The sequence below is a fragment of the Egretta garzetta genome, unplaced genomic scaffold, assembly GCF_000687185.1.
Source record: "Egretta garzetta isolate BGI_Z169 unplaced genomic scaffold, ASM68718v1 scaffold163, whole genome shotgun sequence".
Classification (NCBI taxonomy): domain Eukaryota; kingdom Metazoa; phylum Chordata; class Aves; order Pelecaniformes; family Ardeidae; genus Egretta; species Egretta garzetta.
In genome coordinates this window covers 3,753,439-3,781,363 of record NW_009259308.1, presented here as the reverse complement: position 1 = coordinate 3,781,363, position 27,925 = coordinate 3,753,439, and the positions used below count along the sequence as shown (strand labels likewise).

Genomic DNA, 27,925 nt, shown 5'->3' with positions numbered 1-27,925 from the left:
CGCCAGCCCGACTACATGTCCGTCTGCCTCTTCGCAGAGGAGCCCTACCAGAAGCTGGCCATGGAGACGCTGGAGGAGCTCGACTGGTGCCTGGATCAGCTGGAGACCATCCAGACCTACCGCTCCGTCAGCGAGATGGCATCCAACAAGGTGAGCCGGGCGGCGAGGGGATGCGGAGCCGGGGATGCGGGAGCGGGGCACGGCAGCGTGATGCCCGGCCCGTCTGGGCGTCCCTAGAGGAGAGCAACTCCAAGTTACTCCCGGGGAAGGAGGTGCGGGCTCCCCCCACAGAGGCCCGGCCAGCAGAACCTGAGGCGGGGGAGAGCGATCCGTACCGCCGGGCTCATTGCTGAGAACTCAAAGAGCTCTCAATTAGCGCCGGTCCCTTCGGAACCGATATTACCAGAAACGCTGTGAAAACGCCCGTATTTAACAAATTATCACTTCAAAAGTCAATTATCTTTATTGTTGTCTGTCCGTAATAATGGCAAACTCTCAACATTGTGGTACGTTCTTTTATTGCTGTTTTGTCTTTCGGTAAGCATTTAATTTCGTTTTTAATGTGGTGGCCTGGCTCGGCACCGCTTGCCAGCACATGATGAGGGTGCGAAGCTAAAGATTGTGTATGGGAAGGGAGCTCCGAGAGGAGCTGCTTGGCCGCCTCCCGCCACCTCTTTTTTTTCTTTTCAGTTTTTAGTGCGCCGTGAACGAAAGGGGAATTTTGAGTTTTTCTGCGAGGAGTAAGGTGCTAAAATAAAGTAAGGAAAGTAGGCTGTGCTAAAAGTCAGAGAAGCAGGAGGGAAGGGGGAGAGTCCCGGGAGTACACTAAGAAGCAGCAGAGAGGAAAGCAAGCGAAACGCGAGGTCAGAACGACTTTCTGCAACTTTTGGAAGTTGGATGTTCCTGCCCCCGCCTCCCCGTGCTGGAGCCGGGCTCCCCAGCTCCGTCCTGCCGAAGCCAAAGCATCAGACAAATTTCGCTTTAGCATCTCCCCAAGCGGGACAGGCTGGCAGCTCCCCGGCCCCGTGTGCCTTGGTTTTTTTCAAGCGCGGTTTCTGCACCCGGGCGTTCATGCAGCGTTCAGGGCCGTGCGTTGGCCGGGGAGCCGGTGGTGTGGTCCCAACCTGAGCTTGCGGGGTCGCTGGGAGCAAGGCTGTGCCTGCAGCACCCGTGCCTTTGACCAGGTGCTGTGGTTAAACCCAGTTCTGAGTTGTACGACACAAACCCCATGCGATTTTTATTTATTTTTAAATTTTTTTTTTTCCTAATTGGAAATTAATGAAATCAGAAATGCTGAATCATAAACTGATTTTATGGAAAAAGTTGAGCAAAGAAATCCTGTGTTACTTCAGCTTCCTCCTCTGTAAGTGATTACCACGACGTGCAGGGGCAAAGGAAGCAATAAAAGTTTTATAGACCCAGCTTTCAAGAAAGGAAAATTATCTTTTTTTTTTTTTGTTTTAGTTTGTCTTGAGGGAAGCCAGGGTGAAAGTTGAGAAAGGTTTAGGCTGCAGAGAAAGCTGCCACTCCACTGTGGACGCTGACGCCTTTCATTTCAAGATTTTTTTTTTTTTTTCGCTGAGTCCCAAATCTGGACTTACGAAGGTGAAAGACTAATTAAATTGCTTATTGTAGTAACTAAAAGTTGTGATCCCTCTGTGTGCAAATGGCTTACAGCTGAGTCTAGCAAAAGGTTCCCAAAACTTTGTTCTTTCATAAGCAGCTTCTGAAATGTCTGCGCTTTTTGGTCAACTTCCAGTATCGCTTTCATCTGTGAAAGAGAAGCATAAAATGGCCTCACACGTCGCTTTCCTTTCCTCATCAGTGGTAAATATTGACACAAATTAGTTTGGGGGTTTGTGGTTTTTGGGTTTTGGTGGCAGATGTACAGTCTGCAGAGTGATCTTGCACTGTGAGAAGCCGTTGGGTTGGAAACGTGCATCTTCAGGAGGAGGCTGCACCGGTCCTTAATTGGTCAGGTTTTTTCCCTTTGCCAAGTATCCCACTCAACTGCATCCCACTCAGCGGCCTGCTTCGGTCGAAGGCATTTAAATTTGTCACCGGTAAATAGCAAAACAGTCAGATGTTTTGAAAACAGGATGCTTGGGCTCCACATTATTAAAGAAAAACGGAAAGAGAAACAGTATAGATAGGAAGAAAGCAAATAGACTCAGCATGCTCCCAAGTGCAAGAGCAGTATAAACAGTGACCTATCTTCCTGACCTCCGCTCTTGCCGAGTTCCTGGCCGTGCGCCACCCAAGCCAAACTACGTCATTTGAGACTGATAGTAGGCATGGCACAGCTGTTGCAAGTGTGACTCGAATTTCCTGTCTCCTTCCTGACAGACGTAGTTTAGAAAATCCAGAGTTGCAACAACAGCAGGCAGTGAGGGAGGATCTCGGCATACGTGTTCGCAGGGGGATTCTCAGAAGTCCTGCACCAGAAAGGAATTGCTGGGGGGAAACACCATGCAGGACGGCATCCTGGCTATAAGCTGATGGTTTTCGGAAAACATCAGTTAAAACATGTGCGTATACTTTTTTAAGATGTGAGTTAATTACAGGAGAAGTGAGGAAACAGTGAGCAGCTAATCTTACTGTGAGCTAACGAGCTTGATTGCACTGAAATCACTGTGAGCCAAGGGAGCACTGCTGCTTGCACAGTGGGACCCTGCGGTCGTACGAGCAGGGATCGGACGTAAAACTGGCAAAGAGGGGAACTCTGATCCCCGGCTGTGCTGTCGTTGGCGTCCGTGAGTCCTGACGCATTACCAGAGCAGTGCCTGATCTGCAAACCAGCCTGAGTCCCTTGCTGCTCCAGCTGCAAGCCTCTGCTAAAGAACAACTGACCATGCACTGGTGCCCTTAACTTTCTAAATCTGAGAAAAAACTACCTGGAAAACTACCTGGTTGCCAGGAGTGCAACAGACATGAAGGGAATTTATTTTCCTGGCACTACACTGATATTTTGCCATGAGCAGAGTATGGCCCTGTAGCTTTACAATGAAACAAAATTACCTTTAGAGCTCTGTAGGCACTTGGTGTTGCCTGCAGAATGAAGTAGATGATGTAAGTAAGGTCTACTTATAAATACTTACATTATTTTAACATATATATTCTTTTTTTCCTGCATTTATCACCCTGTCCAGCTTCCATCTCAGACAACTGCTGCATCGTGTCTCAGAAGGATTTGTGAGTCATGGGGCTGCTGATAAAAAGGGGGTATTTTCTCTCTTGGTGGCCACCCTGTAATGTTGCATTTGGCCTTAGGCAGCTGTCCGCAGCCTCACTTGTCCTACAGATGGAAGCACAGGACCCTCTCAGCTCTATTACCTAATATAGCATTTGGGATCTGGGGGAGGACATGCTCAGTGTGTCCCCCGAATCATAAAAAGGGGCAAGTATTTTTCCCAGCTGAAATGCTGGTCTTGCCAGCTTCAAGTTTTTATGGGTCTGTAATATCATAGAAATGAGGGATGTAGAAAATTTATTATTTCTCAAGAGCTACCTGCTTGTCCATGCAGGATACAGCCCAGATCACACATAAACCGGATATATCTGAATGGACCTAAGCAGCACCCTTCCATCTCCTTAAATTAGACCAGTCTTCTTTTGAGCTTTTTGCAGTCCATCAAGTAAGTGAATGGACAGATAACGTAATTTGTGGTCTGTGGGGATATTCTAATTTTGAGTAGACAGAGGTGCTGTCATCAGGGTGCCTGTCTTGTGCTCTTGCAACTTTTGAAACCCATTTCTGTCCCCAGACTCTTCCTTGGGGGACCCTTCCCTGCAAGCACTGCCTGTGCAGCTACAAACACTGCAGAGTAAATCCTTAAACTCTCTTATTTCAGCCCTTAAAGATGTCTCAATTACTACTGAGTGCTGAATAACATGACTCAAATCTTGCCACCCAAGGCCATTTTCAGCTGGCATCTCGGGGCAGCAGCACAGCAGGGCTCCGTACTCCTATCTTGGTTGCTTGTGAGCCAGAAGCCACTAAGATAAACACAACTGATTTCATTTTGCTTGTATTTCAAAGGGCATTTCAGTCAGAAAAGAGGATCAAGGCCGCACCTAGCTTTCAGGAGACAGTGGCTAAATAAACATCTGGACACTAATGTAAACTCTTGAGGTCCGTGGTGGAGGTCGAGCACGGTGTGGGGCCAAGTGCCAGCAGCCTATGTGCCGGGCTGCACAGCCTCCACGCTCGCTCTCCTGTCTTCTGCCAGTCCATCAGCCCCAAATCTTGTCCTCTTCGTACGTGATGTTTCCCTTAAGTGGTGCTGAGCTGTTTAGTCTTTCGCTTGCTTTTGCTGTAACTTCCTTTGTTTAATATCCTTTAAAATAGCCGAGCGCCGCACAAAGAGAGGCTTGTTCACTAGTGCAGCAGCCAGCGAAACAAAGAGACTTCCACGTCTCTTGTTTTTACAAGCCAGGATGAATCACTGAGCTCCGCACGCGGTTCCCCAGCCGCACGCTGGTATTCCCCGCGCTCGGGGACTTGCGTTACGGAAACCGGGATCCACAACCGAGCGCCTGGGAAAGCTCTCCGGAGTGCGGCGCAGCGGGCCAGTCAGAGCAGCCCCTGGCATTGCTCCGCAGCGGTTCCTGCAGAGCTGGTCCCTGCAGAGCCCTAGCGCACGTTGCGTGCTCCACGGTGGTTAACTGTTTCTTAGACATACAGCAGAGCAGGACACTAGACGGTCATTGTGCTTGAACACTACGGTAGGAGCTGTTTATACCTGAGGTTGGGAATATTCGCTTCATCTTTGTTTGATGGCATTTTATTTTTGTTGAGGATGTCCTTGTTCTAGAGGACAGGGCACCATATTTCTTAAGGCAAAGCTGTGCATGATGTGGGACCCAGGTTTTTTAACAGGGACACTTGGGAATGGTGAACATGAGGTTCCAGTGAAGCCTGCTGGATGAGGAGGAGCCAGCTCTGGACGGTGTCTCTGCCACAGACTGTGAAACCCCTCAAAGCTCCTCATGGATGTTCAAGACTTGGGGAGCTGGGTCCAAGTCATCTGTGTATCATTTCTTACCACTATCATAAATGGACTTCTAGGGTAGCTGTCTCTGTATCCGTCCTATTCCTCCCTTGATTTTTGTCCAGTAAAATAAATTATTCTGATTATATCAAATATGTCATGAAGAGTGAGGTGGAATAGTGGGGCCATATGTTCGCTTATTTAACAACCTAATAATTTGGTCTTTCAAGCCCTCGAGGCTGCCAGTTTCCAGATATCTTAGTTAAACTGATTCAAATATTTTAAAAAATGAAGTATGGGAAAGCTGCACTATTGTCTATAAAACGTGCCAGTACAGTGTCAGGAGCCAGTGCCACCATTCAAGATACCCTCCTTGAGCAAAGTGACTTTGAGTGGCAGATGCTTTCTCATCCTCTGGGACTGTGCAGGAAGTGAGTGGGAAGAGCCCATACAAGGGCGATCCCATGGCCACGCACCATACATGCTGCTGGTGCACACCTAGATAGCCACAGCAGAGATGAAGACTTTGGGGTTTGAATTTTGCTTCAAATCCATCTTCTTAGGAACCTTTCTGGGGCGCTGCCATCCTCCGGGACACGATGGTGCCCAGGACCTTCTAGCATGTCCTTTAAACATTTCTGCTTGTACTGGGATGTGATGGGTTTTAAAGTTCTGCATTCTCAGACTTTTACGTTATAACACATTAGGGTGGGGCTTAAATAAATAATAGCTCAAAGGCAGGTTCAAAATGAATCACAATTTAAGGGCAGGACTAGAGTGACTAACTGTTCAGAGCAGTGACCTCTCTGGAAGTGAAGTGAGGATACTGGAGATGCATGAAATCTTGGAGGAAAAGCATCACTTAGGATGGTAGCAGGCCGTGAAGGATTTCAAAGTAGGATTTAATACTCAGAGAAGTCCTAATCCTGACCTTGGTTTTGTGGACCAGGCCGGTTTCTGCAGCCTGACTCCAAACTCCTTGGTTTTTACGCAGTTGCAGAGCAACTGCTTTTGGTGGGGCAGCTGTTGATCAAAATATTTGCACTAAGTGAAACTTAATTGAAAGATGTTGTGTTATCAAAGCCGAAACATGTTGTGGAGATGTATTGGTTTGAAGGCTCATCCGTCAGAGCTCTTAGAGGGAGAGATTCCTCTGATTAAAGCCTTTGCTCTGTGTTTAAAGCAAACAAACGAGAAGTGCCTCACCTTGCTTCTGGTTTTGCACAGCTGGGCAAACGCTACTTAAAAATTATTCTGCAAATTATTTGCCTATCTCTATGTGAGAAGGATTTTTCATTTAAATATATTTACATTAATTAGTGTATTCCATATGGTTTTGCTGCTTGCATTAGGCTCATTTTCATTTTGGCAGGACCAACTGCCACGTTTTTTTGGGGGGGATACTGTATTGCAGAGCTACACTGACTTCTTCCACGGGACTTACTCTTTATCCTGTGTTTTCTGAAGCAAACAGACATCTGTCGATCAAAAGTTGCCAGAGTTTTTCTCATGGGCATCTTGGAAAAGTCATCTCAGGGCATAAAGTTATTTGAATTTTCCAAAGCCTGTTCTCCTACTCAGGTAAAACCCCAGGTGGATTTGCCTAAATGATGACTGCAGAGCCTGACTCAATTTAAAATTAAATTTAAATTGCTCCTTCATACAATTAACAAAATCCCATGTTTAATTGCATTGCTCTCTTGTTAAATGCTCTTCCCTCTCAGTTGGATTTTTTTTCCTGAAGACTGAGAATATAATCCAGGCATATTTCATCCAAATGTCCAGCATCTCCTTATGGTTCACCCCCAAACTCCACAGGAGTAGGGATTGCCTCTGCCTGCTCCCTGCCTGCCCTGGCAGGGATGAGCGGCTGGGGAGGCTCTGGTTTGTGGGCTTTCTTTACGTAGTCGTTTGGCTTCCTTTGGCACTCGAGGCTTCATCAGTGTGGTTTGCATGGGTGTGACTGACAGAAGATTTTGGTCTGAGATCTGCAGCCTTCTGGAGCACTATCTGCTCTCGAGGCCACAGATGTTGTCAGCTGCATCAGGTCTTTCTTTAATCAACTTTGTGTCAACAAACAAGCTGCTGTAGTTTTTAATTTTGCTGTTGCTTCCTAGCCTTCAGCTCAGGCTGGTACTCATCGTCTCTTCTTCCTGATTTTCCTTTTTTCAGTTAACACGACAAACATTTTTCCACCTGGTAAAACTCTATGAAAATTATTTTGCAGAACAAGTGTTTTCGCTTGTTTGTGGTTTGATTGACTTGCCTGTCATTCGAGTGAAGAGTAAAAGTAGCACTGGGATGAAAAACTGGTGTGAATGCTCACCGTGCTGCACACAGCTGCTCTGGGAAAGGTGGTGCTTGAGTTACCCCTTGCCTGTAGTTTGCCATTTGTGTGGTTCTTTCTCCTTACAGTGCAATTTGTTTTACATTATAAAATGCACCTTTCAGTTCCTGGGGGACTGCTGCTAAGCTTCTGCCTGATCGAGAACTCTTGCAGTGTGCAGTTTCAACAGGTGAAGGGTTTTGGTGCCAGGCGTTTTTTTCTTGCTGCTTACTGGTGAGGAAGTTAATACAAAATATAATGAACTGATATGTAGACTTCAGATCTAGTTGCATCTATTAATTGGCTAGACGAGACCTGTTCTTAAGTATGGGAAGAACATTTTGGATGAAGCAGAAAACGACCTGAGCCTCTTCCAAAGGAGCCCAAAGCTTCAGTTCAAGCTGCGGACTGGGCCATACTCCACTGCCGTGGTTTTTCCACCCGGGGAGACGCACAATGTGTGCTTTGTCACACCACGCAGCATGAAATCTTAAACTCTCTCAGTCCTGGTTTTTATGTCAATCCAAACAAATGTAAATCTAAACCAAGAGCTGTTGGGTACCAAACACAGTGGTATTGGATACACCGAGACTTGAATTCGTTGGTAATAGATGCTGCAGGACTGCCCCTATCGAGGAGGTGGTAAGCAGATTTGGCCCTGCAGGGTATGGCAGGCATTTCCTCTGTGTGCCAACAAAAACTCAGGCAGGCACACCTTATAAACACATGACACATTCATTTTCAGGAAAGTAAATGGGGTGGTTTCTCCATGACCTTACCAATTCCCCAGCATCGGGTGGAGGGGGTTTTTCTTCTGCCTTACCAGTTCCCAGCAAGTGAGTAACATGCCCTAAGCCTGCTTTTAAATAAGGAAATTCAGTATCGTTTCTAAGCAGTGCTAACTCACAGTGCTTTCCTTGGGCAGGATCCTACAGGGAGTTTTTCCTTTCCGGCATTTTAATGCAATTTGCATATTTCAAGTCTCATTTGTCTATAAATGAGCTGGAAGGGTACTGGTGATAACACTACTGCTTCAGGTTCCACTTCATCACTTTTTAAGCCCTATGTTGCATAAATACGTCCCACCCAAGGGAGGTTCCGCTGCTTTCAGAAATGCTAAACTTTACAGGTAAAATCTGAATATTGTTCTGTCTACATCAGATATATGTTATTGCTTTCATGAGCAGCCACATGCTGATTTATGGCAACGTGCTATTTATTTATCAACATTTACATTGTGGATTTTTAAATTAATCTAATAACATAAGGCCAACAAGTTGGTCATGATGTTACTCCTTTAAAGTCTTCCTTTGAACGTGTATATAAATCAACTCTTCTTTGATGTGAAATTGGAGATTTCATAACCGTGTGTTTACTTTTTGGTTTAAAAAATAAGCTGAAGGGAAAACAAAAAAAACCCGAAAACCAAATAGCATTGTGGATTTTTAAATTAATCTAATAACATAAGGCCAACAAGTTGGTCATGATGTTACTCCTTTAAAGTCTTCCTTTGAACGTGTATATAAATCAACTCTTCTTTGATGTGAAATTGGAGATTTCATAACCGTGTGTTTACTTTTTGGTTTAAAAAATAAGCTGAAGGGAAAACAAAAAAAAACCGAAAACCAAATACTACTTTGTATCTCATTAAGAGTAGTTTCTAGCGCATTAAAAACTATATTGTTTTAGGAAACAAGAACTAGAAAGAGTTGGAAAAGCATTTGATTTTTTTTAATGACCGATAGTTGACGGCAACCATTCCACTTTTCTCCAGGCACTGAAATATGTCTGAAAACTTCCTCCTTTAATACTGACTAGTGTGAAATGGGCTCATTTTTTCTTTAAACATTTAAATGTACCTTCCCATCGTCCTTCATGTGAGTGCTTGAAAAGGAAAATCGATAGAAATTATGAAGTAGCAAGGACAGCTGCAAATTTATTTGACACAGTCCTTTCTGTAAGTGATGTAACATCAGGAAAGCACAGATAAAGGATTGGGTTACTGCTCCTATAAATCAAAGAATTTTAATGCTTTTGACTTGCAAACTTTTTAAGAAAACAACACTGAAATTCCCCAGCCCTGCAAAGTCAGCAGGTTTTCCAAATGTACTTTGGGGAAAAAAGACAGTAATGAAAAACTACCTTCAGAGAGTTACAAGGTGCTCGTGTGCCAGAGATCTGCTTCCCTGCCCATCTCGGGACTGAGCAGGGGGTGTCCAGGTTTGGTACTGACCGCTGTCCTGAGGTACCCGGGATCGCACCCTGTGAGCCTTTCTCTGCCTGTGCTCAGGCGAAATCCTAACTCTGGGAGTTTTGTCTGCCTAAGGGGGTTAGGTGTCTCTGCAATACGGCAACGAGGTATCCGTTAGCTGGGTATGTACGCATATTTTTTCTGGCTTATCAAACACAGGCAATGAGATTATTCTCATTTTTTTGAAAATCTGCAGTAGCACACAAGTGTCACATCCATTCCCTTCAAGTGACCAGAGGTCCAGACAAAAGCATTACACATTTGCTGTTTGACCTGGTTGCCGTATACACGGATGAGTAATTTCCCTCCTGTGTGTAAATAATTTCCGGCTGGACTCTTGTTTCCGCTCCGTCACACGGGCAGGTGAGTGTCAGCTCTTCCCAGCTCCTGGTGCTGGGCGTCCAATTATTCCCAGGGGAAGAGCTGTTGAAATGAATGGAGTTACACCAAAGTTTAATTACGCCTCTGAAACTGAAGTGATTTACCTGGGCAATTAAGCTAAGAAGGATTCAGGCCAGCTGCCTTTGCATGGAAATCAAAGGCAAAAGTAACCCTCGTGCCACAAATCCTTTTGTTCTGAGGATTCCTAGGAGCGGTAGATGAGTGAGGGATGTAATGTTTGCGTCAGAAGGGTGGGTCGCCGGGAACAGAGTTTATAAACATTTTTACACACTGGAGATCTGCACTGAGATTCCTCCATCAAAGTGTGGGGTGGGACCCCACTCTCCCTAGGTACTGCTGGAGCCCTGCAGCATCTTAGCAGCTCTTTTATCTTGAAATTGCCCTCAGCTCCTGCAAATGACTAAAACTTTTTTTAAGCAGCCTCTTTGCATAGGGACTCTTGGCCTCAGGGAACCCCAGCTGGTATAAATCGACTTCAAAGGATTTACATCAGCAGCAGATACATCCTCCTGTCTTTATTCTCCCTGTAAAGCACCAGTAACACCTCTAATGCTGTACTCCAAAGGGAAATAGGAACAGGAATAACAACAGAGCTATCGCTGGAGACGGCGTGGGGCTGGAAAGGCCAAGAACTGTGTGTGCCTCCACGTGTCTCTCCCTAACCTTCCTAAGAAAGGAAGAGAGTTGTTTCTTCCATGAAGAGCCAGAAAGGTGGGATTTCCCACACTGAAGCACTGGGGAGATTTCCCACATGCGGCTGGATGCTGCCCTGGACTCCACCCCATATTGCACATGGTGGCCCCAGAGCCGGCGTGCTCCCAGTGTGCTCAGGCTCCTACATCTGGCAAATCCTATGATAAATTAGGCCAAATTTTCTTCCTCTGCACAAAAATGCAGGCCAGCAAGCTTGGCCCACAGAGCGTTTGGTTAGGATGGAGTGAAGGACCAGCTGCTGAGTGGTTGAAGGAGCTGCCATGCACTCGGTGCTGATGTCACCACCCTCCCGCATGCTCGCAGAGGTCCCCGTGGTCATGTCCTTGAAGAACCTTGCGCTGGGGCCAGTGCTAAGTCCTACGCTGCAGCTGGAGAAGTAAAAGCAGATAGTGCAACTGCCGGTGTGGAGAAAACGTGAGCAGCGAGGGTGTGGTGTGGGCAGCCAAGAGGGGAACTGTGAGTGAACTTTCCCAATGGTAATCAAGGAAATTACCGCACGCACGCACAACTGGAAAGCTGGAAAGAAACTGTGATTCCCTCTACCAGAGAATACACGAAAAAGGGTCGCTGCTGGTAATCAACAAATGATTCAATTTCTGGGAGACTTAATTTGGTTCAGATGACTTCTGCAGTTACTTCAGAGCATGCAAAACAGGAAAACTCTACACGATGCGGTGGCTTTTTCTCTCACACAACCCTCCAGATGGTTTTAGACCTCTGTGACTTGCTGGGAAGGTCAGCTGTAGCACTATGTGTATTTGGTTATTAAAAATTTCAGTTGGGGCTTCATCTTATTTACAGTATCTGTACTCTTTTAATCAGTTGAATGGGTTACTTGCATGGTCTTGCAGTCGGAGTTTGGCGTAGAGAGAAGGGAGCCCCAAGTCCGTTTCCTGATTTGCTTCTTTTTAAGGGAAAACCCTCTCAAGTCAGGGTGGGCTTCCCCTCCCATGTACATCCTCATGTGCCTCAATTCCCATCTGTACAGCGAGGTTATCAGTGCTTATTTCCTCTGTAAAAGGCACCGAGATGATTATTAATTATGAAAATAACAGCACACGTCCACATGCTGCTGATAGGCATTACTGTAATTGCCAAGCTCAGGGCCATGCTGCGCTCATGCATGAGCTCTTTAAAGCAGCAACACTTCTGTTTGCTTAATGGCAGAGCAGTTGGTATTTTCTCATTGCTAGCGTGCAATCTGTTTGTTTTACCCTTTGCTGTCAAATCGATTTAACGAAGGGATCGTTACAGAGGTTTGCACATGACATCAGTCATTGATCTGTGCAGAGAGGCAGCAACGTGCTTTCTCCCCGCGGGCGCCGCAGGCAAATGGCAAAGCAGTTCGGAGGAAGCAGCGTCGCTCCAGAGCATCCTGACATCAAGGGAAGTTCAGGAAAAATCCCAAATACCCCCCAGGAGCAGTGAAGATATTGTGATTACTGAGTGCACCATCAGCATGCCTTGGTCCATGCTGAACTGTGTTGTTTTTTAAAAGGCTATGGTGTTATTAAGGAAATGCTGCTTAGGTGCCAGTATCATTCAGATGGTAAATTGCAATAAACTTTGCAAAGCATCTGGGTATTCTCATAGCGCTGTGGGTGTCTCGGCTGGGTTTGGCACCAACAGTCCTTTCAGCAGTGCTGTAATACTGCTGTCTGCATTTATAAAAGGTTGCTGATTAAAAGTCTGGAAAAGTGAGCACGATTAAGGCTGTTGGAGGAGATGAAGGGGGCAGATTTCTGGTTAAAGATCAGATATGAGAATCCCAAGGTCTTTTATCTGTCCTCATCTCTGCTGCAGATGGCTTGGGTGACCTTGTGGAGGCCATTCAATTGCTTTGTGCCTCTATGAAGAGGTAGCAGCTACCCTTTGTACTGCATGAGGCCAGTTGTGAGGTAAAAGCATTTTTTCAAATGTTTGTCCACTACTTGGGATTACTTGTCTGAAAGGGGCAATTGTATAGAAAATCCAACTGATTCAATGTTGTTTAAAAGTTGTTTGTGAGATCATCTGATTATGGTGTTTTCCTTGTAAAGATAAAGGCCTCGATCCAGAGAAATGTTTCAGCACATGGTTCGCTGTAAGTCTGTGGGAGTGCTCACGTGTCGCTGGCTGGTGCTCATGACCGGCGAAAGTACGTCACTGTGAGGGATGATAGGGTCAGAGCTCTCCTCCCACGGGCTTTCTCTTACTTGGTTTTCATTCTTGGTGCCGCTCGTTCTCCATCACTAAGGGTTCCCTTAGGAGTTTCAAAAAGGCTTTTGTCCCTCTTGGTGGGCATGAAGTTTAGTGGAGACCCCATGAGTCAAAGCCCTTGCCTGTGCCCCATTGCTGTGGGATGTGCATCCTCCACATCCTGCTGCTGCCTGTATCCCATGAGACAGTATCGAAACTGGCTGATTAACCCAGAAAGTGAGGCCTCTCTATGTGACATTCACACTGGCAGGGCAAGGCAGGTTGTTGGGAGAGAAGACAGCAGAGACGGTGGTGGCAGAGTCCGAGCAGATAGCACCTCATCTTTGGTCTGTGCAGACAACCACGTGGTAAAAGGGAGCTGGCATCAGCTTGCCACCTCTGATAATCATGAATTTAAGGAGAAGAGAAGGTGGGTTCACAAGTTCATTTGCTCTTTGTGGTTCTTACGGCCAAAAGGCTGAGCGGGAGTCCCATCTGGATGGTGCTCAGCAGCAGCTGGAGCCATGCCTGGCCAGCGAGGCGTGATTTTCGTGGTGCTCAGTGTTGGTCCGGCAGCCTGGGCAAGCAGGGAGCTGCAGGCTCTGCGTGGGCTCTGTGTGGGCTGTGTGCAGGCTCTGCAGCTCCCTGCCTGTCAGCTCTGGCAGTGGGGGCCGGGATGCGATGCAGCACAGGCTGGCCCCCCTGCCCTGCATGTCCCACAGCACACGAGGAAGCCTCGTGACGTCATGCCAAGCGGGGCTGATAACGTTTAATCAAGGCAGTCAGAGAAAGAAAATAATTTTAGACCAAAGATTGCACTTTTATTTTAGGAATCCTGGGTGCTGTTGTGTGGAGTATTACAGCCAGCAATCACCAAGGACATCCTAAAGCAGTATGAGTGCTGCACATCAGCGGTGGTTCCTTGCTGTGATCTGTATCGCATACACAGTGCAATGTGCTTTGCTTTTGATTTGATGCCAAAAGGACAGCTACAGCGTCCTAATAAAGTGATTGCATTTCAGTTTAAAAATTGAAGTAATGATTAAATCTTGACATTTGGATTGTGACTATATTCTTATAAGAAAGAATTTATTAAAATCTTACATTGTGATTGCAGACTGAGAGTACAGATTTAAGGTTATTATTAGTTTATTCCTTTTACCTGAAAAAAATTTCCAGTTTGTAAAGATACATTTTGCTACATTGCTACATTTTGCCTTTTAACAGGCAGGGGGGAAAAAAAACTATGATCACACTGAAAATGTGAAAAATTATGCTTTTAAAAATCCATATGTGAATGCTTGCTTTGAAAATCCTCAGTCTCTGTAATGAAGAGGATTAAAAAAAAGCAGAAATGGAGAAGAGACTACTGCCTACTTTTGACTTATTTAAATATGCACGGAGCTTCCTCCATTTTAATCTTCCTTATAAAAAGATGGCTGTGTTACTAAAGCTGGCAATCCCTCAGAAACCAGCATCATTTTTTTGTCATACAGTTCAGCTGAGCAAGGCTAATGTGGAGTGGGGACCCCCTTCAGCCAACTAAGCAACCAGGACGATTCATAATTCATAAGTGCTTCCAGCCATCCAGCTGAATACATTTGGATTAGTTCTCGTTTCTTCGTGCAATCCCTGATTTCATTATTCTCTCCTGCGAGCAAATACACCCACGTTCAGCCCTCTGCAAAGATGCTATGCCAAGCTTGCCTTTGTCTGGGATTAGCAACTGCCGGGCTTTGGGGGATCTCTGGCTTTGATGAACGCTGATTTTTTTTATTGATTGGGGAAGGGGGGTGTCCGTGTGCCTGAGGAGCTCTCCTGTCTGACCGGTGATTTCTCCGTGAGGATTTGTGGACGGTAGCGTGGAGTTTTCCAAAATGCCTGAAGCAAACTATTTGTTTTCTGTATCTTGGGGTTATATTAAGGTGGGTTTAAATCCTGAAGGATTATACATGACTGGGGTTTTGTGCTGCATTGCTTGGATAAAACGTCTATAAGGAAAACATGCTTTTAAAATGGTTATTTATGTGTACTGTATGGCAAGAGATGAACATATGTGTGTACTGTGCATGTGGCATACATGTATGTAATTTTTTTTCCCCCTTTGGGAATTTACTGTTGCGGGGTAAAATGATGCAGCAATGAAAATGTGTGATTAGAAAATTAGGAGGATCATAGCATGTATATCTGGGTGAACAAATGCTTGAATCTTACGTTTTACTGTAATGATCTAAGCAGATCTTCAGATTTATAGCATATTTCTCCTCTGTTCTGTTCTGAACATACGCAATTGTCTTTTACTTGCATAATTCAAAATGGAGCAAACTTATAAAATTCAGAAAAAAAGAAGGTTATAGGATGTGGAATTTAAAACCAATACAAGAATTTGATCTTTCAGAGAGATTACCTGAAATGTTATCTTCTCATTTGTTACAGTAAAAACTAATATGCATCTTTGGAGGAAATTAATTTTCTAGTTTAGTGTACTGAAAAGAAATATCTAGTCATGATGATGCTGAACAGTATCTAAATGAAACCATATGTCGCTGGCTCTGTTCGAAATATCTCCAGAATTTTGCTTTTAACATCTTGTTTGTGGACTTGCTTGTGATACAGTTAGAGGTGTATTAATTTGGAAAGAAAAATGCCATCTTTGTGTATGTGCTCTTCCCCTCCCAGTTCAAGAGGATGCTGAGCGGGGAGCTGACACACCTCTCCGAGATGAGCCGCTCTGGCAACCAGGTGTCCGAGTACATTTCCAACACTTTCCTGGGTCAAAGGGATGCGAAACCGGGAGCTGACACACCTCTCCGAGATGAGCCGCTCTGGCAACCAGGTGTCCGAGTACATTTCCAACACTTTCCTGGGTAAGGCGTCGCATCCCAAGTTTTCGGGTGACTCAAAGATTATGATGAATGGCAGCCTAATACCCACCAGTCAGTGCTTGTGCCTGGTTTTCCTTTGGGGCAGAGCATGATTTGAGTTTTTTTTATTTTTCACTTTCAAAATGGATATGGGGAGGAAAATAATACAGTGTTTGAATAAGTCTATCCACAGACAAATTCCTTCTCCAAATCAAAAGGTTTTTCTGTTCACATTGAATTAAGTTATTGGTAACTGCGTTACGCAATATTTGACTTTTGTGTTGACTGTATGGAAAGGACGAAGTCACATAAGCCCAACTGCATACTCTTATCTTTGCAACTACTGCCTCTTGCAGCTGCATCTTTACCCATCAGAAACAGGGGTTCAGACAAGTAGGTTGAGCCCAGACATTTTATATATTACTTTGTATGTATTTGCTCATTTTGCACTGGAAGTCAGTATAGAGAGCAAAGAGAATATTTTGCATTTCATTAGTTTTGTTGGAGCTCATAGGACTACTGACATGAATTAATCTCCTGTGTTTACAAGATATATTTGTTTTGAAAAATATAATTTGCTGTGTTTTCAGGCAGCTTAGAATTTGTGACCATTTGCTTATAAAATGAAGCTTAGCACAGGACCCTCATATACATATCTCTTGAGTCCAACAGCTTAAAATGCTGAGTATATGTGGGATGCCGGAGCTCATGGGGGACTCATGCCCTGTGGTTAAGATGGCCCAGAAAGCATTCACTTTATGACAAACAATTATTTCCATTAAGGGATTTTAAAGTGATTTCAATAGCCAGTTGCAACTGGAACTACTGCGTGCATTCAGGACACACCACATCATTAATAATCCATGTAAGTCTGTAGCTGCTTTGTGGGAATCCATTGGCCCTGTCTTCTCACTCAGCTTAATCATGGCATCCAGAACATGAATTAATACAGGGCATAGAAGCAAGACTGCCTAGCTGCCAGCCAGCAGGCCACTTCTTCAGCTGGAGAGCCTGGAGCGTACACAGTGCGCCGGGGAGCACGACCGCCATGGCATTTTCAGGGAGTTTGTTGTTTATCAGCTCATGCCAGTAGGCATATGTCTCTGGAGCAGGATGTGCTGCAGCAGAAATACCCAATGTGGCTTGATGCTGTGGACCTAATATAAAACTAATAAACCACACATAACACTTGAGTCAGTGGAGTCTGTATCTCAGCAGGGGCTAATTAGCTGAAGCTGCTGCTGGTGCTAATGGGGTTGTATTATTCCCTGTACTCAAGCTGGGTCAGGTAACTGCTTCCCTTTGCAGGTCTTCACAATGGTCTCGTTCATTCCTATTCTGCTGCTTCTCACATGCTCTGCAATGGTGACGTCCTTGCTGTTTTGTGGCCGTGTGAGGGCCACTCCACCACTTAGGGCCGTGTCAGTGCCAAGTGGTGCAGGCTCTCCAGATTGGGCCAGATTGCAATTTGACTGCTCATATTAAAAAGAAATGAGTAAAGCTTTTAAAAGGATCTTAAAGCTTTTTCAGGAAGTCATGCTGTTACATTTTTATGAATTACTTTTTTCCCCCCTAAAATTTGGTTTAAAATTAAATGAACACACAAAATTACAGGAGTCTACAACTGAGGAAGTTGAACAAACAAACAAAGAAATAAATATGTGGATAGGACATTCATTTATCTCCAAACAGAGTTTTTTAGATGGGGATGACTTATACATATTGAAACCAGATCATGTTACTTCACTCAGTCTCCTAACTGTATTAAATGATCTGTGGAAGGCACCAAGAAATGACGTCCTCTGCAGAGGGGCCAGTCCTGCAGTCACTATTTGGTCAGCGATAGCAAGGACGCTAGCTTTAGATCCGTATGAAGGACAAAGATGAAAAGCAATGGTTTTATCATTGGCCACGTCACTTAAATGGGGAAGATCACAATGGCCTTTCAGCACGTGCCCTTTACTAAGGGGTGAGGGGTGTTGCTGCTGCCACCGCCGTGGGGACATGATTTAACAAATTACAGAGATTTCTGTTCAAGAATGTCCATTTTACGCTGCCTTAGTGTTAGTCATTGCTAAGGAGATTATATAGAGGAAAGTCCTTCTGTTGTTCAGCAAAAACACACAAGGGAAACACCCATTGATGTCAGCTCGACTGTTGCTGTGAATAATGGCTTCCTTCTTAATTGCAGTGTTGCAGACACACTGGTAGTTCTTATTTCAGGGATTTTTAATTAAGCCAAGGCAAAAGTAACTAATTCCTAGATGCCTAGTCCCTCCAGAGGTCCTCAGAGATGCAAAGGTACAAAGAGATTATAGTAGCCTTTTCTAAAAGTTCATGAAAAAATGGTTAGTATGAAAGTAATGAGCCACCGTATCTCCATTTTAATGTAGCAAATAAATCAGTTGTAAAGGCAGTAAGTAGCATATGTGGACAGATTTATTTATTAAATGCATCTCCACAGCCAAGTTTGTACTTGGTGTACTTGTACTAGGTGCCTACTTAATGTGCACTAATATTGTTACTATCTCTGAGCCTGACAATAGAAATATGACCTGTGCATTGTATGTTACTCTACACATATTTGTAAAGGGCAAACCTTTAATAAATCAGTAACGCCAATTTGTTACTGGGATGGTGTTTTAAGAGCAGGGGGTATGGTGATGGGTTTGGCCGTAATAAGTATCAATAGAGTGAATGTGTGCTTATGTACTTTTATTGAGGAAAAATGTGTTGTTTGATTATATATTTTATTTTCCTGAAAATAGGTAATAAAAATTAATTGAAATCTAGCCATAATCAGAACCGGGTGCCCTTCAGGCATGGAGAGGTAGCTCTTGGACATGTGCTGTGTCCCCAAGCGATGCAGCTTGGAAATGGCTACAATGAAAGCTGCATGGCGCTTCATGTCCCAGCAGGGCTCAGTGGGAAGGTTCAGTCTTGCAGAGGGCAAACAGAGGTTATGTGACTGTTTTGTTTGATTTTGGTTCAGTTTGATCCCACAACTAGAGAAGGCCCTCAGCAGAAACACATGGGTTTGAACTGTTGTGTAGAGCCACTTAGTCAGCAAAGCTAAGGGTTGATTTTGGGGGGTGTGATGGGTGCTTACATTGCAAACAATGTTGAGTCATTTCACCTTTATTTGTTACAGACAAGCAGAATGACGTGGAGATTCCTTCTCCCACCCAGAAAGACAGAGAGAAGAAGAAAAAACAGCAGCTCATGACACAGATCAGTGGAGTGAAAAAATTAATGCATAGTTCAAGCTTAAATAACACCAGCATTTCACGATTTGGTGTGAAAACAGAAAAGGAAGATCATCTGGCCAAGGTATGACAGATTCTTACAGTTGTGGGAGAATCGGTATTATCTGGAAGCCGGGGATGAACTGGCTGGCTGGACTGCCACCACCTTGTAAAACTGGAATTGGTATCCCTGAAGTGATGTGGCCATTACAAATACTGTAATTAAAGGTAGCAGGCCCTAAGAGCATATTCTATTTTCATAAATTCCTTGAAAATATCCCTAAAACAATAAAAAAAAAATGTGATGAAGGCTGAGGAGAGCAATTATCAAACACAGGAACGTATAACAATGCTATGTCCAGCAAACTGGCTATGGGGCCTTTGTCTCTGTCAGGGCATTTCTTCTTGCTACCTGGAAACACACATCACAAATAATTCCCCTGCCGCCCAGAGAAATGTCATCTCCTTGTACAAGAGCTTTGGCATCAGCCCTTCACAGTTACTCTGTGTACTTTATTAAGGACACGTGTTTGTGCACTCACATAATTACCATAATGAAGACTGAATTTGCATCTTTTTAAACTTTTGGAAAATGCAAAAGACATGGTGTGAGTGATAAATGCAGAATTGTCTTGAAAAATATTGTAAACATTCTCTTTTTGTCCTTTCAAAAGGAACTGGAAGATCTGAATAAGTGGGGTCTCAACATATTTAATGTTGCAAGGTATTCCCACAACAGGCCACTCACCTGCATTATGTACGCGATATTTCAGGTTCGTGATTTTCTGATCAGATTTGCTGTTCTTTTACAATGCTACTTTAGCTTCTAATTGCTTTCTGTTTTATTGCCTTCTACAGTATGACATCCTTATTTGATATATGCCTGTATGCTTGTACCATTTGTTATACAGGAACGAGATCTACTAAAAACATTCAAGATCTCATCAGACACTTTTGTAACGTACATGATGACACTAGAAGACCACTACCATTCAGACGTAGCTTACCACAACAGCCTCCATGCTGCTGATGTTGCCCAGTCCACGCATGTTCTGCTCTCTACCCCCGCACTGGATGTGAGTTACCTAGTTTGAGCCAAGTGCTTTGTGTTGGGCAGTCGTCCTGTTTAAAGGTGGGGTGTGGCAGCTTAAAAGCACCACATTGCCTGTGTGAACATAGGAGAAAAGCCTTAAGCTGAGTCAATCACCAGTAGCACTCAGACTTGCAAAAAGCAGTGTGCTGCCTGCTCCTCTGAGGGTTCAGTTTACTGCCAGGGAAATCACCATTAAGAAATTTTAGCAGCAGCTTTGCCTGTAATCTCTGTTTCATCTTAAAGAGCACATGCTGCTTGTAGACCTTTCTTCTGAGTAAATGTCTTGTTCTCTGAAAACTAATTTTAAAAGCACAATTTGTTTCTCTAAATCAGCCTCCCAAACTGTTGAGAGATAAAACATAAGGCCTTCTCTGACAAATTCCTTTTTTCCTTCCTAGGCCGTCTTCACTGATTTGGAAATCCTTGCTGCAATTTTTGCAGCTGCAATTCATGATGTGGATCACCCCGGGGTCTCCAATCAATTTCTTATTAACACAAGTGAGTTTTGTTTCAAATACAATAACAATTTCATCTGCAAACTTGGAAACTAATGGAAATGCATTTTCCATTACAGCGAGGTCACAAATTATGACTTTCAGACTGCATCACTTTCTCAAAATTTTGTGCAGTAAACTAGTTTTGAAATAAAGCAGTAATTAAAATTAAATTCCTAACAAAGGAAGCTATTGTAGTGCAATTTGCAAGTGCCCTTGAATCTTGTGAATATTACTGCTTGCTAACGCATAATAATTCTTCCAGTCCTGAGTGCAAATTTTATCATTGCTATAAGATAAATAATGCTATTGCTATTGACAACGATAAAGCTAAATATTGTGGTTCATACTGTGTTCTGCAACAGGCTAAGCATGTATCTTGATTCCAAAATACGGGTATTGTTCTTTTTTGGAAAGTGCACTTGCAGGATTCATGCTTTCTGTTGTCAGTGATTCTGAAGCCCGTAACTAAGTCAACCGAGTACTATTTTGTTCATTAGAAATGAGCAAAGGGCTGTTTATATTATATACATATGTGCTCGGATTAGAAAACTGCACGCTCTTGGCCCACATGAAGCAAAAAAGGAAAAGTTTTCCCGATTTATTGCATACAGATAAACATTTCAGTACCCAGGATAAGCATTTGCTCTTTGAAATCACACATTTCACATGCTGGAGTCACATATTTATCTTGCTTTGCTAGATTCTGAACTAGCCCTGATGTACAATGACGAATCTGTCTTGGAGAACCACCATCTCGCTGTGGGTTTCAAGCTGCTTCAAGAGGAGCACTGTGACATCTTCCAGAACTTGACCAAGAAACAGCGTCAGACACTCAGGAAGATGGTGATTGACATGGTATGACCTATGCACAACCTGCTCCTCCTCTTAAACAAAGAACTGGCCTCTTTGTATGGTTGCCCATACTGAGATTGTGTTTTCACTTCTTTAAAGGTATTGGCAACAGATATGTCCAAGCATATGAGTCTGTTAGCTGATCTGAAGACTATGGTGGAAACTAAGAAAGTGACCAGTTCAGGAGTCCTCCTTCTGGACAACTACACAGACAGAATACAGGTACGAGAGCCGAATTTCCTCGATTTTGTGTATTTTGTTCAGGATTGAAGAAACCATGCTCCTGTTTTTACTGTGGCTTTTAAATGGGCCATAGCTACTGACGTAAATTTTCAGCAATCATTTTCTTCTGTTCTGCACCACAAAGAGGTAGAAGGTGGTCCCGTATCTTTTATGTAAGGGGGATTACATTTTTGACGTTTAGAGTATGGAATTGCAAACATGCATTCTTCTGAAGTTAATCTGTAGGGCTGAGTTTTTGAGGGCTCCTGAATTTCCTTGCTGCTTTCTCCCATTTGTTTCTCATGTCGAAAAAGTGTAGAGAGAATGCTATAGCGTTGCAAGATTGCAATAATTTAATTTAACTCCATACCTAAAGCAGCTCTCCACCGAGCTGAAATTAGCCATGCACAGTCTGTTCCCTATATAATCTAATCCTTGATTTACAGAAATGACAAAGCGGTACTGGAACAGGGTTATGTAGTTAGTAAGACAAGATGCATCCTGAGCTTCCCTCCACTTTGATGGCCAACTTCTCTGAAACAGATTCATGGGAAAACTCTCCTTACATTTTTATTTAAGACTGCTGATGTTAAGACAAGTCACTCTGTTGCCGTCTAAATCTTTGTGGCCGGTTAGTCAGGCACATTTTTTGTGTGTGTGGAAGGGATGTTACTCATTTAATGAAGTAGGAGCCTTTAACCGTCTGAGAGCATGAAAATAAATTTTGAACGGTGGAAAGCACCTGCATTCAAAACCTATATGATGTAACAAACATTGCCACAACTGCACCTTGTGTAAGTATCGAGTTGTCTGAAAAACATACAGCACATTTCACTTTCGAAGCGGGCCATCGCAGCTAGTCTCATATACAGAGATGTTACGATGTTCATATTTTTATAGGCTGTTGCATAATCGAAGAGTCTTGTGGTTAAATGTTCTGAATTAAGCAAGCAGATACAGCTTGAAACCGTCCTCTTTTTCCATTTGATTTTATGAGTTTTCTGATTAATGTAATTGCAGGTTCTCCGAAATATGGTACATTGTGCGGACTTGAGTAATCCCACAAAGTCTCTGGAGCTGTACCGGCAGTGGACAGACAGGATCATGGAGGAGTTCTTCCAGCAGGGAGACAAAGAGCGAGAAAGAGGAATGGAAATCAGTCCAATGTGCGACAAACACACAGCGTCAGTGGAAAAATCACAGGTAATTGGCTGTGAGCTGCATTTTTGTACTGCCTGAGCTTGTGTTTTAAAGCAGAGACAAAATTCATCTGCTTTCTCTAGCACAATTAGGCGAACAGCCAACTGTTCAGAGGGTTGGTTCTGATTGACCCTGACATCCAGCTGTGCCTGAAGCTCATATAGATTGGCGAGGCTGTTCAGGCTCCTTTATGTACCCCTTGGCGTCCAAATGCCTGTTCATCTTGCCCTGTTTGCGTTCCATTTTCCAGAGTGAGTTGGTTTCCTTTTGTTCCCCAGGCTTGAAAAGTGCAATTCTGATCTCCCCTTCTGCCAGGTCTCTTCTGCCTTCACACCCCGCAGCCTCCTTAATTAGCACCTCCTAAACCTACTGACTTTGTACCCCATGTCAGACATTTATAGCAATGCCAGCCCCATTGTACTGCAGGGTTAGGAGCTTCTCCCTGCTGAGATCCACTTCAGGACACTGGAAAAGTCTGGATGTCAGTCGTTATTCAGCCTCATGCAGAACAGTTCTGCAGTGCATGATCTGCCCGGTTAAGTTAGAGGTCTGATGGAGCTGCTGTGTGCTGGGTGAAGTCAAAGAAATATTTATTTATGTCAATACAAACCTTAAAAGGAGCTGGATATGTCTTGTTTTTTGAGATTAACTGGCTCATCCCTAGTTCTGATTCATAGATTAAACGGTTTCAAGGGCAGATTTTGTTCTGACCTGTGTAGCACAGGCTGTAAAATTTCACCCGGTTAGTCTGTAATGAAGCCGGTAATTTATGTTTGCCTAAACATATTCCAGTCTTTATATAATGGTGTCTTGGTTGTTGTTTTTAAATGACTCGAGCAAGTCATCATCGAGGTTTTTCAGCTTGAATAAGTAACAAAATTGATGATAATTATTTCCAAATGTCCTCTAGGGCTAAGCCAAGTGGTTTCAAAATTATTCACTCAACCGCATGGTGATTTTGTTGGAAAAATCTGTCTTATTTGTTAACCTAACAAGAAATGAATCTTTCGGCCAGGCTTGGCCAGCAAATGCCCATGTGCTCTGCATGTGAGCTCCAATTTATTTTTTGTTTCACATATGCACTTCACAGAGGTTTCAAAATGGCATTTTTGCTATGTAAAAAGAACAGGAATTGCACAAAATGGCTACCATTGAAATCCCAACTAGTGGCAAAGGAGAAAGGGAAGGTGGCATGTCCGTTCTGGAGTGAAACAAGGAACTGATGGGAAACTAGTATGCAAGTATTTCAGAGCTCTAGATGGTGGTACCTCCTTACATCAAAATATTTTAAGGTCAGTGCTTAGCCATCTGGCCAGCTACTCTGTGATTTGGGATATTTGTTTAAAGAAGCAACGACCTGGTTCCAAAGAGACCGATCTCTAGCCGTTGGTGCTGTGCAGCTCTTGAGTGTTTTGGTGGTGGCGAAGCCATCAGCTAACCATACAGAATTTTTTTTTTTCTTGTTAAAAGTGCTCCAGAACATGTGCTGCAGGAAATTTTCATCACCTTTTTGTTTTAGCTGCCTCAACAGTATGTTACAATTGAATGTTAATGGTTCTATTGACATCCTGTTGTGTCTGTGATTTCCAAAGCAAACATCTGCACGTTGAGTCTGGCCCCTTTGAGAGCCATTTTCCTGCTGCACAAAATGTTGTCCAGCGGAGCGAGGAGAGAAGTGACACATTCTGCCAAGACGGAAGAATTTCAATCCTCTTTATGGCCATTCAGTTTTCTCCATCCTGGACGTACGTCCTCTTAGTCAGACAATTGAAAAATGATTTAGCTCAGAGCTTACGCGCCAACCGGCGGAAGGACTGACAGACTCGGCCACAAACCCCACCCCTTCCACCACTGGCACGTCACTCCATGGGAGTCGGGCAGCGGCAGTCTGTCCGCCTTCATGCGGGAGGAGTACTTCTTGGGATGAGCTGACCTGCTTTCTGCGCTCTTTCCAAAACAGAATGAAAGGAAAGGAAATCTCTAGCAGGGCCGGCTCCACAGAGAAACACTGTGGCCGCTTTGGCAGAGTAGTGGAGAAATGCTGAAATGTTTAAAGAGGCAGGGCCATGAAACGGTTCAGAATAGGTGCAAACTACATACCATGGTAAAATACACCTAAAGGTCAAGCTTCAGTCCATAAAAGCAGTGACATTCGGTGTTAGGACGGCTGCTCACCCTGGGAGCACTGGTGTTTTCACAGCTGCCAGCCACATGCCTACCCTGGGGTAACGGCAGGGGTGCCATAAATGCAGCAGCCTTGTCCGCAGTCACCAAGGAATCCTGTCTGAGACACAGCTTAGGGTAGAGGCAATGATGGTCTAAAATGCCTCTCTGCACTAACAGCTGGCAAGAGGCATCCCTCGGTGGGATGTTCTGTCTTCAGAGTGATGGTTTACCCTGACTTCTGCAGGGCAGGGATTGAGCCACTAGTCAGGAACAAACATCGACAGGGATATTTAAAATCACATGTGCAGCCGGGGATGGGATTGGCAGCTCCATTGCTGAGTTTCCAGGTGGCTCCTGCTTTTAGTTAAACTTTCATCCAAGGTTTGATTCTGGACAAGTTGTCAACCTCGTCCAACGTTGTAGGTGCAGGTTTGGGTTATGTCTGCAATTAGAGTGTGCTGGTTTGGGGGCTTGCTCTGAAGCGGATGTTTTGCTTGTAAACATCGTGTATTAACACTATTTGAGCTTTTTAGAATCCCATCTGCTCATAGCCATTCGCTTCCCCTAAGCATGCATGTTCCTGTGTTTTCTCAGGTGGGATTCATTGACTACATTGTCCATCCGCTCTGGGAGACGTGGGCTGACCTGGTGCAGCCGGATGCCCAGGACATCCTGGACACACTGGAGGACAACAGGAACTGGTACCAGAGCATGATACCTCAGAGCCCATCTCCTCCGCTGGAGGAGCGGGGCAGGGACTGTCAGAGCCTGATGGAAAAGTTCCAGTTTGAACTGACGCTGGAGGAGGAGGATTCGGATGGACCGGAGAAGGACGGCGAGAGCATCGGCTACTTCAGTAATACAAAGACACTCTGCGTGGCCGACCCAGGGGAAGAGGATTCACAGAGGGAGGCAAACATAGAAATTGTGACAGAAGATACGTCTCCTGTCGACACATAATGTCCTGTACCTGTGTGAGTGGATTTTAAACCCTTAACGAGCATGCAAGCAGTCTCACGGACTAGCCTGCAGCCTGAGTCTGAGGCCTGTGTCTAACATTGGCTGAAAGATCTTCCCAGCTACTTGAGATTGGAGTCAGGGTTAAAGATCGTGTAGTGAATGATTGCTCAGGAAATTAACAGGTGATTTACATTGTGGTTTGAGCCTTGTCAGCTAAGAGCATCGTGTTGTCCTGGAGCTGGCTTGGGTCGTGACTGAAGAGTAAATGACACACAACTGAGAGATTTTTATACTGTTAGTTTTGGAATTTATACCAGTTAGACTGATAGAAACTACTGATTAATAACTCTCCATATAAAACCTGTCCACCTGACCACCTGTCTGCAGACCTGTGTGCCTTCTTTGTAAACACTTTCATGTCTTTTCAAGAGTCTATTAATGAAATACACGGAGTTTAGTATAAAAAGCGACACAAAGTGTTTGAAAATTGACAGATACTTTTTTGATTCTTCCTGTTACAAGAAGCAGTCTTCCTTTTTTCATGGGCAATACCTGTCACTTTATTGCAGTTAATCACTTTTACAGACTAAACAGAAGGGAAACCCTCTGTTTTGCATTACTGCACCTTTAATCGTCTTCTTAATACCCCAGGTGACCCATTTCGAGTCCCTTCATGCCATCGTGCACCATCTCTGTTCGCTTGCTAGGAATAACAGTATTTTTTCCTCAACAGGGTTTTATTTTTGTCGTGCACAGGATAGAGGGTAGTTTGTTTCCATGGCGCAGCGCAGTACATATATAAGTAAGCGTGATAAGGCAGCGTGTGACGCGCGTTCCCCCTCGGCAGTTCCTTGGCTCAGTGGAAGTTGCACGCTCAGATATTTGTGTTTCTCTTGCCTATCGTTCACGTTTCCTAGGGTTAGGCCCACCGTCCTCCTCCTGCACTGCCTTGAGCTCTAACACCTCCATTACTGTTTATAACAGTGTATTTATTACATAATGTACATACTGTAATGTTTTGTAAGTTATTAATTTATATAAATTAACATTGCCTGTCGGCGGCGATGTTAATTGTGTAGAAAACTCGGAATAAGAGTTGCCTTTTTTTCTTGTAACCTTTTGTATTGCATAAAATACAAGAACCTGAACATAGCTGAAGAGACAGACGCAACCCAGGAAGGGCATTCGGGGGCCCGCCGCCCACGGGGGGGTTCGTCTTCAGGGGGAGCCGGGGGCAGGGGGGGACGGGACCCCAGGGCAGCGGGTGAGCGCTTGGAAGTGCTGAAAACCTAGAGGGGAGGAGCCAAAAACAAAAGAAACCCCCGCGAACGGGCCGGCTTTTAAATGTCACGTTCCAATTTCTGAACAACCCAATGTGAATTTCTATGACAAAAATGTGAACTGATGTAATAATTGTGCTGTGAAACTTCTTCTGACAAAGCTTGTCCGGCATCGTGAGCGGTGTCAATCTCAGTTTGTAAAATATGTTTCAAGCTTTTGGTCCAACTTGTGACTAACTAGTTAATGAGAATAGCACAGTTGTGCATGATCAATGGGTTTGTATGTCTGTTGAACACTGCATTGTTCCAGGTGGTTATTTTATTGTTTCCAAAAGTTTCACACAATGTATGTTATAGTACTATATATTGTGTTCAGATGCATTCTTAAGAGATTTTTATATGAAGTGAATAAATGAAAGCATGACCCTGCCTGCGGCTCTTCGTGCTGTTTTTTTTAACAGCTCGGCGTGGGCAGTATCTCAGCCGCAGGCGAAGGTGGCTGCGCTCGCTGTGCTCGGCCGCAACCCCGCTGGCACCAGGGTGCAGTAAAACCAAACCCTCCTGTGGCCGAAACCCAGCGGACACGTGGAGAACCTTGTCTTATGAGCGGGAAGAGAAGGGTTTCTGCGGCCCGGAGGGCACGGCCACCCCCTCCATCGTGTGGCTGCGAGACCTTCGCTTTCC

General features: G+C 44.3%; 1 protein-coding gene across 2 annotated transcripts in view; it reads left to right on the top strand.

The window, feature by feature from the left end:
- The window catches only part of PDE4B (phosphodiesterase 4B), a 193,386-nt gene extending 165,716 nt beyond the window's left edge, over nt 1-27,670 (top strand). The window contains exons 7-17 of one of the 2 annotated variants that reach the window (XM_035891803.1): nt 38-150; nt 15,542-15,556; nt 15,651-15,729; nt 18,878-19,056; nt 19,646-19,744; nt 19,883-20,047; nt 20,463-20,562; nt 21,262-21,416; nt 21,513-21,635; nt 22,656-22,838; nt 25,596-27,670. In XM_035891803.1, the coding sequence (XP_035747696.1) occupies nt 38-150; nt 15,542-15,556; nt 15,651-15,729; nt 18,878-19,056; nt 19,646-19,744; nt 19,883-20,047; nt 20,463-20,562; nt 21,262-21,416; nt 21,513-21,635; nt 22,656-22,838; nt 25,596-25,961 (1,577 nt within the window). In that variant the 3' untranslated portion in view covers nt 25,962-27,670. The other variant, XM_009636214.2, reaches the window with a different exon arrangement.
- The last annotated feature ends 255 nt before the right edge of the window (nt 27,671-27,925 follow it).